Raw genomic sequence first — 15060 nt, forward strand, 5'->3', positions numbered from 1 at the left:
AAACGAGCGCAATTTTGGATAAGTAATCTTCCTGTGCGCTGAGATCTCTGTCTATTCTGGAACTGTTTAGGGTCTTACAATGGGTCACAAATGTGTCCCTTTCCATGGGGACCCACCCGTAATTCCGTGAAATTGCCCAATCCAGATTGCGCCCGAAGGCGTCCGATATCTCAGCATCTACGGGACGTTGGATTTGAGGCTCCGATTTGAATCCTCCCATGAAGCGTCTTAAGAGAGACGTGGCACAATGGAGATCCCTATCCCTTTCTATGTTAGGAAGAGAGGTCCTCTTTAAAATGATGGCTCTGCCTCGCTCCTTATATGCGCTCCAAAACACAATGGACCCGATCCCAGCGTCCTATTTCAGGGACGTGGAGAGCCTCCAAAGGCAACTCATCCGGGAGGTTAGACCTTGTGCAGCGTTTTCTAAACTAAATCAACTGGTACGACGGGGGGGGGGGGCGGACGACGACTGGGGAGGGGTGAGGAGGGGGTTCAGCCTTCCTGACCTCAGGAAATATTATTGGGCATCCCAACTTGCGGCTAATAATCATATCCGGGATATGCTGTGGACAGGTGGCTGCTCCCTGTAGGTGACTTTAATAGAGTTTTGTACGCCAAGACTAGTAGATTTCCCCTGACTGGACCCATGGCTCACTCCGCCCATGTATGGCATGCAGTTAACAGAAACATGCAATGGGAAAATAGACTCACTTTGGCCACACTGCTGTGGGGCTCTGAGAAACTTGGGAGCCTTTGGCGTTCTAAGGGGTTTGATAAGTGGGACATTATTGGGATCACACGGATAAAGGACGCCTGGGGGGAGGGTATGGTCCTTTCGTTTGCCTAACTGAAAAAGCAATATGAATTGGCAGATACAGAGTATTATAGATATCTCCAGGTTCGGCGTACCTTACACTCCAGATACCGAAGAATACCACGCTCTCGGAAGCCTTCCCCCTGGAGGATAGAATATTGGACTGGCACCTTCCCGAAAAGACCATCTCCCTTATTTACAAGAAACTAATTAACAATATGGCAGACCCTCTACAGGCCCTCAAGGGGAAATTGAATAGTGATGGGTTGGAACTTGAGGAGGACTGGTAGGTGGCGATATCATCCCCACGGGAGGTTGCAATTCCTGCTAGACTGTGGTTAATACAGCTCAAAATACTGCACAGAATATATGTGACCAGTCCTCGACTGGTCCAGATGTTAAAGACAGAGAGTGCAGAGTGTAAAAGAGGGTGTGGAGAACCAGGGACATTCCTCCACATACTGTGGGACTGTCAATACATACAAGCATACTGGAGATACATACATGACACCATGCGGGAGGTTTTGGGTGTAAACCTGCAACCAGAGGCGCAAAGGTGTATCCTCAACGTTTGGGAACCCACAGATTTGAATACCAATGCCACGCAATGGGTAACCCTGGCATATATGATCGCAAAAAGAAATATTGCACAGCTGTGGGGAGCGTTCCAGCCGCCCCAATTAAGGAAATGGGAGGAAGATCTAGACTGGAGTATGTATAGGGAAAAGTCGGTCTATGTGGCCAGAGGATGCCCTGGGAAATGGAGTAGGGTGTGGGGAGCCTGGAACCACGATAGAGGCGACATTTGCGCCCCACCAAATCGGCAGTTCGTTACAGACACTCTAGAATCCCCTTGACTTATTTAGCTCATTAATCCTGATTGTTATTGCAATTTAAATGCCAACAATGTAAAATTATGTAGTTGCTGGCCTGACTAATTACTGTGATATATGTCGAAAGTGTTTAATACAAAGAAATATATGAAAAAAAAGAATGTGTCACTTATCTCTGGGGTAATATATACCGACTGGTCAACTGAGTTTCTTAATTTTGGTTTTGTACGCTCTGCTTTAAGGGGGGGGCCGAGTATGTGTGCCAGAATTCTACCAGGACGTTCGCCCTCTCCGTATCTCCTGGCCATGTGATATTTACCCAAGTGCAACAGTTCTCTGTCCGCTGCATCCCGGAAATCCACTAATAGAGCCAAACGTAGAGTGTCCACCTCCGCGGAGGCGTTCTCGAGCATCTCTGCGTCCAATGCCAATATGTCCTTCTCAATGCGAGCTAGGTTATTGCGCAGGTCTTATAGGACTCCCGCATTTTTGGCAATACAAAACGCCCAATTATACACTTTAAACCCTCCCATAGGACCGCCCAGGTACCCACCGATCCGGTGTTGATGTCAAAGTAGTCTTCATTGGCAATCCTCACCTCTTCAAGGAACACCTGGTCCCGAAATGCCCTACTCGGAAATCGCCACTGTCTTTTGAATCCCCCAGGTCGAGGGATAGCAAGCATCAACACCACGGGGGAATGATCAGAGTAGGTCCGTGGAAGTGTATCGAGTGCCCGGAACCAGCCCGCTAATCCCAGGGAAACCAACCAATAATTTATTCTGGTCCAGGTGTTATGGTAACCTGAATAGTGAGTATTTGAAGTAGTAGCCAAATTGTGTGCGCACTCAACGTCTACCAAGAAGAATTGCCGGCAGATGTCTTGTAATGCAAGGCGAGAGTGGGCTTTAGTGTCTGGAGAGGAGGAAGTGCGGTCCCTTGTGGGATCTAATAACAAATTGAAATCACCTCCCTTAAGAAGCAAACAGGGATTTAATGCCAATAAGTGCACCTGTAAGGAATAAAAGAACTCTAGTGAGTCTATGTTTGGACCATAGATGCCTATCACTGCAACAAAGTGACCCATTAGAGTGACTGTGACAATCAGGAAACGGCCCTCATTGTCTTCTATCACTCTACCTGGGTAAAAGGGGAATATCTGTGTGCCCCCAGCTTGCGGCCACTAGGGAATTGTCTGATTTGGACAAGTGTGTCTCCTGCAGGCAGGCTATATTGATGTTATGTCGTAGTAAGTAATTGATTACCTTGAGTCTTGTACCGGTGTTGTTTAGGCCCCTAACATTCCATGGCTTGAGGGACAGCCCAGAAGGTCCAGACAAGTTACCTAACTGTGCCACACTAGGACTGAGACATTAAACATGTATGTAAATAGTCTACTCAAACGCCTTGTGACAATGACCTGCGTGTCAATTCCCTGAAAACATTGAAAATACTGCAAGAAAACCACCCACCACCCAGCCTCATCCCTTCCCAAGTGAGGCAATACCATGCACATCGGATCAGCCGGCGGTGCTAGTAGAATGCACATCTAGATGTGAAAACAGCGAACAAACACCACAATTTCTGCAATGACCAAAATCATACACCATGAGGTGTGGCAACCCCACGCTGGCCAGACATTCAAGTAGCAACTACAGTGAACAAGAAGAACCCGTATAACTACAACATCAGTTTCAGAAAGCCCATACATTAATGTCAGTTTATACAGCCCCTGTATTTGAGAAGAGATACATGCTGGCTTCAGAGCCGCTCTGAAGAGGGGATGAAACCCACCCACTGTCACCACCCCTTTGTTGTCCTTTTTGTAAGTGTGGCAGAACTCCTGTGCTTCATTTGGGGTGTTAAATATACGGGAATCGGCCTCCCACGTCTACTCTAAGCCTGGCTGGATACAAAATTCCATACCTTAGACCCGCATTCCTCAGGGTAGCCTTCACCCCATTAAACTTGCTGCGAGCGTCCTGGACCAAAATAGTGCAGTCTGGAAAGAAAGATAGTTTAGACCCCTGCCACTGTACGTCGCCACGTTCAAGGGCGGCACACAAGATGGAGTCTCGATCCCTGAAGTTCATAATTCTTGCAATGATGGGTCTCGGTGGAAGTCCAGGATTAGGGCGGGAGGCCACGATCTGTGAGCAAGTTCTACTAAAAACCCCTGAGTGAAGGCCTCCCTGCCAAACAGATCAGATAGCAAGTGTTCAATGAAGACGTCCATATGACCAGTAGTAGCCGTTCCCGGTACGCCTAGGATGCGCACGTTGTTGCGCCGACTGCGCGTTTCCTGGTCCTATTTCTTAATCGCCACTCTGTCCAGTCGTTTCTGGGACTGCGCTGCGCCGCGCTATCCTCCACATTCGATATCCGAGCCTCCGCCACATCTAGCCGTCGATCATGTGCCTGAACCTTAGCACACATGCCTGCCAAGCTTTTATCCAGTGCGTCACACCTGCCTCCAGGGCCCGGAATCCCGCTCTCATTTCCTGGAGCATCGCAGCGGATAGTCTTCTGTATCCTCGGCACCGTGGGCTCCGTCCGCCATGTCAGTGGGGTCGTCTGTCATGTTGTCTACAACTTTCCCAAAGGGAAAAGTCCTTTGCTTGGGATCTTTGCAGCCCATGCCTCAGAGTAGCGAAGGGGCACCACCAGGGGAGGCGTGTAGGCAGGGGCCCGGCTTGGGCCAAAGGCCTCAACTAGGCTGAACAGGCATATATGGGAGTAGAGGCTGCGTTCCAGACGTTCAGCCCAGCCCGGAGGCAGAGGTAGAATTGACTCCGCAACTGACAAGGTGCAATGTGGACCCACAAGGCGTGATCAGAAAGCTATCAGTCCCCTCGTGTCTCAGCGTGTATGTCACTCAAATCAGCCAGGGCCACGAGCGAAGCATTGCAGGGGATGGCCCATGTGGGAACCACTATCCTAAGCCCAAAAGGATCTTGACTAGGCCGGTAATTATTATTCGATTTGTGGTGCCAGATGTAGTCGCCAGATCTGTGGCCCTGACGAAGCGATCCACCTGTGTCCTCTGGGGGATGTGTAGGGCTCCAATGGAGGGTGAAGTGAAGCACTTTGAAAGTGAACTGTCCCGGGGGGACTTGCAGAGCGAAAATGACTGGGTGCGTGTGCTGCCGGTAGTGAATGGGCGATATAGCTACTGAACTTCACACAGGCTCCCAATTACCTAGGCAAAAGATGATGCAGCGTTTTTAGCTCTTCAGTGCCAATCTCAATATTTCATTGGATCCCAGGGTCATTTCCTTTGTTTCTGCCGGTAACCAGCCATGTTGGGCCTATTGGGCCTGATGGGGGGAGGAGGGAGCATGTGCCACACAGCCGGCCAACAGTTGTCTCAGTCCCGAGGGCGGAACAGAGTCTGCCACCCCCGCACACACGCCAAACCCTAAGCAGCTGGGGGACCGGAAGGCCCTGTCCTAAACATGGTCCATATGCAGAGCGGTAAACGCCGGGACGGGTCGCACTCTACACACGCCGAGCCCGCTGTCCACCTCAAAGCGCACCTCAGGCAGAGGGTGGGGGGCAGCCTCTCAACTATGGGGAAAACGGTGCCGGCATTGGGAACCGATTGTCGGCTCCCACTCACCTCACAACCCGTTCTCTGCAGATCTCCACGGCAGCCGCGGCTCCAGATCTCGGTGCACCCACACCCAGCAGCTGGTAACTCCAGATCAAAGCATCCCGCGGCTCTTGCAAGATATTGCTGTATTCCTCCTCGCCTCATGGGATCAGCGGTGTGCTTTCAGCTCCATTAATTGCGGCTCTTCATGGTGAAAAGGAGTGTGTAGCGAGTCCGGTTGACGGACCATTAAAGCGCGAGCGGCCATCTTGGACGCTTACGTGTCCACGCCCCTCGTTTCCTCAAACTCAAAATTGATTTTGCACTTCTACAAGAAACCTATTTAAATGAATATGAAACTAAGAAATTAAAAAGAAGCTGGGCTGGCCATGTTACATCTTCACCTGCCTCCTAGTAGGAAAACTGAGTAGATATTCTTTGTTCAAAATAAAAAAAAATTGTGGTTGTTTTATTAGCTTAAGAAAACAAAATTGAAGGCAGATAGTTAATTGTTAAATTAAGAATGGATAATATCCCCATTGCATTGGTTAATATATATGGTCCCAATCAACCTGATAAATTTTATAATTTTATGGCCCCTAAATTAATGGAATATGCAGATGACTTGTTCCTTGGTAGTGATTGTAATGAAGTAGTAAATCCCTTTTCAAACCAGAATGACAATATCAAGTTAAATGCATTCCAAATGCTTTGCAGAAAATCATTAAATGCACTTACTCAACGATCCCTTACAGATGCCGGTAGAATTGTTAATACTGATAAAAGAAAATATACCTTTTATTCCACGGTTCATGGCCCCCTGTCTAGAATTGATACATTTAGAACACTATTGCGACAACTACTGTATGCTGATATTGGAGCGATTTTAATTTCAGATCATACTCCAGTTATTAATTTGGATCTTGTTTTTTTTCTACAAGGCCTCCCAACTGTGGAGATTTAATAATACTCTTCTTTCTGAACATTTCTTTACAGAATCTTTCCAGTCCTTAGTTGAAGAATTTGTTACTTTCAATATATAACCTGTTATGCCATTTCACACAATTTGGGATTCTTTTGGAGCTGTATCCAGAGATTATCATTCATTTTGTTTGTCGTCAAAAGAAAAACATTGTAACAAAGTGTTACATTTTTTTTTATCTGATATTAAACGTCTTGAGCAAATTTACTATTCTTCAAAGTCTAGTAGAATTCATAAAATCAAAATTCCAAATCAATAAACTTCCCACTAACAATAACATTTCATATCTACTTAAATCTAGCGCTTGTTATTAGGGAGGTGAAAAAAACTGGTAGGCTATTAGCTAATTATTGAAAAAATTAAAAAGAACATACAAAAAATGAAAATATTTACACCCCCAATAACTCATTACTATGCAATGATTCAGAGGTATGGCAAACTTTTGTTGATCGTTAGAAACTTTACTATACTCCTGAAACACCTTCTCAAGCTGAAAACATTTCCGATTATCTCTCTTCAACTACCGAAGAATTCGAGACGGATTATTTTTTAAGCCATGGAAAAAGAGATTTTATTTGCTGAAATCCATAAAACACTTTGCTTGATTAAAAAAGATAAAGCACCTGGCCCAGATGGTTTTATGAAATTTATGTACACTTTTCAAATCTTTTATTAAATGTTTAAAAAGTTTTACCTACTTTTCTAATTTCCGAACTTCCAAAGGACCTTTTTGGTCGAGATCCTAGACTTTGTAAAAATTACTGAGCTAGCTCCTTAGTGAACACTAATTATAAGATTTTCGCAAAAATTATTGTTCTTTGATGAGAACCATTTCTATTGACACTAACTGGTTGAAAGGTCGAGAGCAATCTTGTTATGCCAAAGAACGTCTATCTTTTTTTTTAAGTATCTTTTTATTCTTTTAAGAACAAAGAAAAGAAGAACAAACAATCGGCTTTTGCATTGTAATAAAAAATACGCATGGATGAACATGGCATTTCCTTATGGTTACGGAAATCTAGAATTAAGCAAATTTACACATTAAACATTCATGGAGACAATGGGTCATCATCAGAAGGAACAGTAGGTGCAATACAGATATCTCCCCTATATGAGTTCCACTAGGCCCAGACTCAAGACCATTTTTGGGGGCAACCCCGTGCCACTCACACAGTCTTTTCCCGGAACAGGCACCAGTCCATATTACGCTAGCACATTGTGACAGTAGGGGGCGCCGATCCTCCCCATAATTGGGCAATGAAGAACGTTTATCTTTAGTTAACACCAGATTTTTCTTTAATGTTTCGAGCAAATCTTCCATATTTAAGCAACCTTTAGCTACCATTTAGTCTTTATGTTAAAAAGCATTTGATACATTGAACTGGGATTTTGTTTGCTTCTCTTAAATGGTTTGGCTCAGGCCCTAAAATTCAACAATTAATATTATTTCCCAGAGCATCTCTTTTTATTAATGGATCTTCATCTGTTTCCTTTCAAATACATAGAAGTTCTAGAAAAGGTTATCCATTATCTCCTCTTTTATTTATTCTAGCCGTTGAACCTTTTCTTTTGCTTTTTCCAAAAAGACACCAAAATATAAAAATACAAGGATTTCCTTATATAGCGTCCTGCTAGACAGGCCATTATGCAGCCCCTTCCTAGGGGCAGTACTTAAACCCATCCAAAACAGGATTCATCAGTCAATGGCGACGAGTTATGCGACCCTCGTGTCATTTAGGCCATTGTCATCCCTGACTGCAGCTGTGGCACTCCCTACATCAGGTCCCCTGACTTTTCTCCTAGTGGAGAGGGAGAGGAGCTACACAAATGAAGATTTAGCGAGGAGAGCGACCAGACCCAGAAAGAATAGGATCGCGCCACATGCTGTGGAGTCCCAACGTGAAGGATGAGATGAGGCATTGTATCTACCAACAGCAGCTGGGTGCGCATCCCTTCACGCAGCCTGGGATAGAAGGGACCTGCGTGGCCTGAACTCCGAGATGGACTGGGCGAGAACGTACACCGTTTGGTAGTTTGGGCACAGTGCCCATGTCACACAAAAGACAGCATAAGTACCCGGAGAAGCAGCCCCTGCCTCCCACCTTAACACCGGGACAAAAGCTGTGAGGCTAGGAAGCCAGGATGGCAGCAGAGGACATCACACGCCCCCCCGTGGCCACCTGTTGGCACTGAGGGCATAAGAATCCGTTAGCCTCACAAAGCCCTGCCCATCGCCCATGCGGTTATGACCGGAGAGACGGAAGACATGAGTGTTACGCGCTCACACAAGATAATGAAAATGGGCATGTAGCACGTTCATGCAATGCCTTCTGGAGATCGTGTTAATTTTCCACTGCCTTGGGTCATAACTCCAAGGCTATTTATTTGCCTCGGTCCCTCCATCACGGTCTCAAATATTTCGACCGGACGGGAAAGAACCAATCCAAAAACACCCCTCTACGGGTTAACACTGTGGTTGAACCAACCAACACCACAAACATAATATTCATCCTTCACCAACAAATGAAGGAAAAACCCCCTCAGCAGTAGTGATCAAAAGATCGAGAGAGAGAGAGAAAGAAAGAGAGAAAGAGCAAGAGAGCAAGAGAGAGAAAGAAAGAAAGAAAGAAAGAAAGAAAGAAAGAAAGAAAGAAAGAAAGAAAGAAAGAAAGAAAGAAAGAAAGAAAGAAAGAAAGAAAGAAAGAAACCAACAACCATAATTCAGTGCAGGAAAATGTCCTTCAAACAAGATGATCTTGCCAGATGGAGTTGAAGATGATCTCTTTCCATTCCTTGCCACCGACTGGCATTTCTCCCCTGCCCATTTTCTATGCCAGCAGTTGTCAATGGGTTTAGATCCACCGGCACAGTTGGCAGACCACCTCCCGTAGCTCTGGACAGCGAGAGTACCTCCCCAATGATTTGTGTTAAACAGAAAGCTTACCAGGAACCAGATCTTCATCCACGGTCATTTCCATACTGTCTGAGATATCTGCATCTTCTCCAGATCCACTTGCTGGGGCTCAAAAACTTTTGAAGGATGAGAAATTCCTTGTTATAGTCTCTCCAGCTCTCTTAGCAGTAATCATTGTGCCTTTCTCTGGTCGCACCCTTCAGGGGTGAGGTTCAAACAGTAGCATGAGTTTTCTTCGGAATGTCTATTTTTGACTAGCACCAGCTCACCCACTTGAATTGAACCTTGCTTGGCTCTACAAGTTCGGGACATGTGGTCAATTCGTGTTCTGCGCTTCTGTGAATTCTCGCCTACCTGTTGGTGCTCAGCTGATAGCTTTTCCACAGAAGGAAGGACATCACCCACGGGCCGATTCATACATATATACATGAGTTGTCGAATGAGGAATTAGACGCTACTCTCATAGTAAGGCTTGGAGAGCACAGCCCATATTCTGTCCATGGGCTATCGCAATTCGGAGCACTTTATTGAGTATATGCGTGAAGCGCTCTGCCTCTCCATTTGCTTGCAGCCACCTGGGTGTGATCTTCCTGTGGAGAATGCCCCTGTATTGCACACATTCAGTAAACTCATGACTGGAGAAAGGCGGGCCATTGTCAGTACGCAATTTCTTAACCAGGCCATGGGTGGCCATTATCTTCTCAAGATGAGGTATCGTTTGACTAGCGGTATTGTACTCCATGGCTTCTACTTCGGGGTACTTTGAAAAATCATCGATGACCACTAACGTGTCTATCATCAGGTAGACTATCAAAATCAGTGCTGGCTCATCGCCAGGAAAACAGCGGGATGTCTTCTGGGAGGCAAGTCCGCAGGGCCGGCAGCCTGGTACAGGGAGCATTAACGCATGGTCTGCTCCATGAGGGCATCCATATTGGGAAATCAAACCTTGCATCGTAGCCACGATTGGGTCTTGACGACCTCTTGATGGGGCAAGCGGGCGAGGTCCACCATGCGTTGTTGCAGGGTCGCAAGGACCACCAGGCGGGGCACCCCTCATGATACAGCCTTTCAGGGATACTACCAGCTCCATGCGAACATTGTGCAACAAGGTTAACATTAACCTTGCTTCGTCTGTGCAATATGTGGTCTTGTCCAGTAAGGTGCACTGCCTTCCGTACCGCACAGCCGGGATGCCTAGCTGGATACACTCATCAGTCAAAGTAGCTTCGATTATCTCCTCCAGTGAGATGGGGAGTGGGCGGGAGGGAGCGTTCAACGACAAAACGCACATATTCTTCCACTTCTTCTGCGTCAACGTACTTCGCTTTCCGTCGCAGACCTAGCATGCCCGAATAGGTAGTCCGCAGGATTCTGAGCACCTGGGCGAAAAAGCACTGTGAAATGGTAGTCTTGCAGTTGTAAAATTCATTTTTCAATCTAAGGTGATGGGGGTTTGAATGATGATAACATGAACAAAGGGATGAGGGGTCAGTGTGCACCACGAAAGGTGGGCATACATATATAGATGAAAATGACGACATCCCCAATACATAGCAATGGCTTCTTTCTCTATGTGAGTCCGCAGGATTCTGAGCACCTGGGCGAAAAAGCACTGTGAAATGGTAGTCTTGCAGTTGTAAAATTCATTTTTCAATCTGAGATGATGGGGGTTTGAATGATGATAACATGAACAAAGGGATGAGGGGTCAGTGTGCACCACGAAAGGTGGGCATACATATATAGATGAAAATGACGACATCCCCAATACATAGCAATGGCTTCTTTCTCTATGTGAGTCCGCAGGATTCTGAGCACCTGGGCGAAAAAGCACTGTGAAATGGGTAGTCTTGCAGTTGTAAAATTCATTTTTCAATCTGAGATGATGGGGGTTTGAATGATGATAACATGAACAAAGGGATGAGGGGTCAGTGTGCACCACGACAGGTGGGCATACATATATAGATGAAAATGACATCATCCCCAATACATAGCAATGGCTTCTTTCTCTATGTGAGAATAGCGTTGCTCAGGCTCAGTCAATGCTCAGCTGGAATAGGCCACCGGAGCCCATTCCCAGTTGATCTGTTTCTGGGATAGCACTGCTCCCAGACCCTTGGAACTGGCATCAATAGATAGCTCAGAGTCTTTCACTGGGTCTTATCAGCCGACAATGCTCGTTTCGTGGGCTGGAATGTTTTCTCCTGATTGGGCCCCCAATTCCAGGGTGTGTTGGCTTTTGTCAGCTCTCGCAAGGGGCTGGAATGCTTTCTCCTGATTTGGCCCCCAATTCCAGGGTGTGTTGGCTTTTGTCAGCTCTAGCAAGGGGGCGGTGAGGTCTGATCACAGTACATGAACATACCGAGAAAACTTCTCCCCATGGTCACAGTGGTGGGAGCTGGGGCAGCCTGTATCTTCTGGACTATGAATGGATCCGGTAATACCCCTTTTTGGGAGGAACGATAACCAGCAAAGGATATTTATTTTTGGAGAAAAGCACAGTTTTCTCGATGAAGGGTTAGACCATTCTCTTTGAGGCGTTCAAAGGTGGCTCTCAACACTCAACCGCTCAAGGCGTAGTTCAAGTGTCGGAGCGTGGACCAGAATGTCTTGACTGACATTGAGGATTCCAGCTAGGCCATCCAGTAAACTGCGGCTGCACTAGAGATTCCAAAACGGAGATGTTTGTACCTTCTCAATCCCATATGAGTGGAGAATGTGGTGATCACTTGAGATTCTGGCTGGAACATCAGATGGTGATAGCCAGCCCTTATGTCCATCTTTGAGAACCATATTGATCCACTGACTACAGACACAATATCGTCGACTGAGGGTGACAAGTGTTGCTCCCGTTTTGATAGCCAGATTAGGCAGGTGCATATCCATGTATATTCTGACTTCTCCTGGCTGTTTAGGTTTGCGAGCTACAATTGGAGACACCCACGGTGTGGGACCTTCAACCTTCTCAATGATATTCGCATGCTCCAGCTCAATCAATTCTTTTGTCACCTTTGGCCTGAGGTGAAAGGCCACCCTCTGATGTTTCAAGGGCACTGGCTGGATCGAAACATCGATGTGTAGGCGTATCAAACGGTTTGTGAGGCATCACATGCCCTCAAACAATGATTAAAATTGAGTCACCAGATCCTCTACACGTTCCTAGTGTATGTTGAAAATGAAAACAACGATTTGACAGTGTTCTGCTGTTCGTCAACTCAGTAGAATCCCGGTGCCTCCTTTTGTGACATACTTTAGCACGAGTAGAGCGAGAATCATAAGCAATTTCGGTTCTGCATACCCCCACTAGAGGAAGAGGAGAAGTGGATCTATAGTTGAACACCTTCATAGTGGTTGGCCTTAGAGTGGGTTGTACTGGAAGAGTGTGCATTATGGACTGGTCCATGATCACATCTTACTGCTAATGCTACATACACCATACTTTTTAAATACAATAGATACATTACTGACTACTGATAGATTACAAAAATTATTTCCAATTTGCTTACCAATTGTTGTTCTTGTAATGCACCCCATTCAGACTTAAAACATATGCTTTAAGATTGCAAGAATATATCTGAATTCTGGTATAAAGTTTGGTGGCAGATTACATGTACATTTTAAACTCATTTACCATTTAATACCATTGATCTGTTTCTAGGACTTGTATCAAACAAATGGAATTGTTAGTTTAATGTTCAAATTCCTGATCTTCTTATAGCTGTAGCTTTTTTAAGAGATGACAAAAGATTGAAAAGATAATTCTAATGTTTCTTTTCAAGGATGGTGGTATGGAGTTCACTTTAACCATAGATTAGATAAAGCATTTGTCACACCCATGACTTTGTTATCTAAACGAGAATTACTTTACCCAAGGTTTCAGCAGAACCCAATGTGCATTCTCCATTTATTAAGGATGTATCCAAACCACCTTGCTCGGTTATAGTTTAAATAATTTATGACATTTTGTTGCCTTTTATGCCTAATAATACTTATATATTTAAAGTTTCATGTTATATACTTGCTTATATATTATACATTCTCTGAAAGGACAGTTTGAATTTTAGATTCCGTTTTAATTTCTCCCTTTTTCCATCCATGTATTTATTACAATATGTATAAGGTACTTTATTATTCTTAATGTCTATTGTCTTATAAATATAAATCAATCCATTTTCTTAAAACAAAACAAAACAAAAAAGAAAGCATACCTACAACATCAAAATATTTTTAACATAAGGTACTTCATAATACACTCAAATACTGAAGGTAAATAAAAACATAAAAAATACAATGCCTTGTAAATGTAAAAATAATGGAGTGTGGAGTGTAGGGACAGTCATGTTGTGGAAAGCTGCAGTCATTTGTAGCTAAATCTTTCAGTGGAAAAAGAGTCCAATTTTATATTCAAAATGACAGTCCTGCATCATGAAATCTTGTGTTATCTTTTAATTAACACATTTGGTCTAGGGACTTAGTGATTATCTTCCATCTGGGAGACCTGAGTTCTAAACCCAGTATGGCAATGGTTTCTGCATAAAACACGATCTCCCATTCTTAACCCCTTCGATGCTGATGACGAGCTCAGCTCGTCATCAGCCACGGGGGGCGTGTGCGGATGACTAGCTGAGCTCGTCATCTAACGCGGCTTTTTTCTAAATAGCGAAAATAACCGCTGCAGCGATGCGGTTAAACATACCTCACAGCTGCATTGCAACAATTATACATCTTGTTCTTTACAAGACAAATGTCGTATAATATAACTTACTCAGATTCAAGAACATTAATTTCTGAAACAGAAAAAAATCAAATACTCACTATTCATGAACATTCATTTACAAACTTTAATTTTCAAACAGTAGGAAGGCGACTCATACACTTACACCACTGACTCTTCACCGTCTGCTTCTTCATCATCATCTTCATCTACATCTGGCTCGACATTACCATTCTGCTGATCAACTGGATCAAAGTAGTCTTTATAATGGAGGTCTCGTGAACTTTTAATCGGCTGAAATTGTAAGTGTGTGTAAAAAAATTAGTAGTTTATAGTTGAACAAATAGATTTGAATAAGACACATAAGCAGGTATTGGCTGTGACTTGCACATTCTTATAACATACAGCATCAGATAAGAAACGAAAGACAAGCGACTTATGTGGCTCACTAACTTCATTGTTCCCTCACCGAAGTTGTGTACTGACTACTTACCTTACTTTTAATTGGGCACAATGCAAATTCATGCAGAATAATGGAACCAAAAACGTTAATTGATTTCAAAATAAAATGTACTCTGATAATAATTGCAATTTAAATAAAAGGTCAAGGTTACAGACAGTTTTGCTAAATTATTCTACAATTTTCGTGTAAGGTATCATTAAATAAAAAGTGTTTAAAAGAGAGACACCATTGAGGCTGGGAAGCATCCACCTCGCCTATGAGAACACCACTCGGTAGTAGCAGCCCACCCATCAAATGAATGGCCTAGGAGGTGCTGTAAAAGGCTTCATTCCAGATCGGCATCTGATATGGTCCCATTTCCTACAGTGCTTCGGTGACATTTCTATGGCCACCAGGCAAGGATACCTTAGACACAATATGTTTTGCCAAGCAACTGGCTGTATGCATATGTTATCCTTTTTTGGGTATCTGGCTTCCCCATAGCGGGACTTTCAAGTTCAGAGCTATGTTTTATTTCTGACTATTGTGGCTGTCTTTTAATTATGGAAGTTTATATGGGACACTTAGGCTGGGCACCGCTATCGGCCTTACTGCTAGCTAGAGGACGGCTTCACTATCCACAACTACTCCACAGATAGTGCATGGAATAATGAAAACAAGCTACAACTAAGAAACCTACACCCACCATCCCGTTCATTGTACTAAGACATTCTACCAGCATTTCAATCCAATCCAAAAATTCTTT

The 15060-nt window shown here is 44.4% G+C and overlaps 1 protein-coding gene across 1 annotated transcript in view; it reads right to left on the minus strand.

Moving 5' to 3' along the window:
* MPHOSPH10 (M-phase phosphoprotein 10) overlaps positions 1 to 15060 on the minus strand; it is a 176020-nt gene that overhangs the window by 83027 nt on the left and 77933 nt on the right. The window contains exon 3 of the mRNA XM_086958385.1: positions 14019 to 14146. Within this exon, the coding sequence (XP_086814511.1) occupies positions 14019 to 14146 (128 nt within the window). The remainder of the gene's footprint in view (positions 1 to 14018; positions 14147 to 15060) is intronic.

This window comes from Lissotriton vulgaris, chromosome 2_1, assembly GCF_964263255.1.
Source record: "Lissotriton vulgaris chromosome 2_1, aLisVul1.2, whole genome shotgun sequence".
In the NCBI taxonomy this organism is placed as follows: domain Eukaryota; kingdom Metazoa; phylum Chordata; class Amphibia; order Caudata; family Salamandridae; genus Lissotriton; species Lissotriton vulgaris.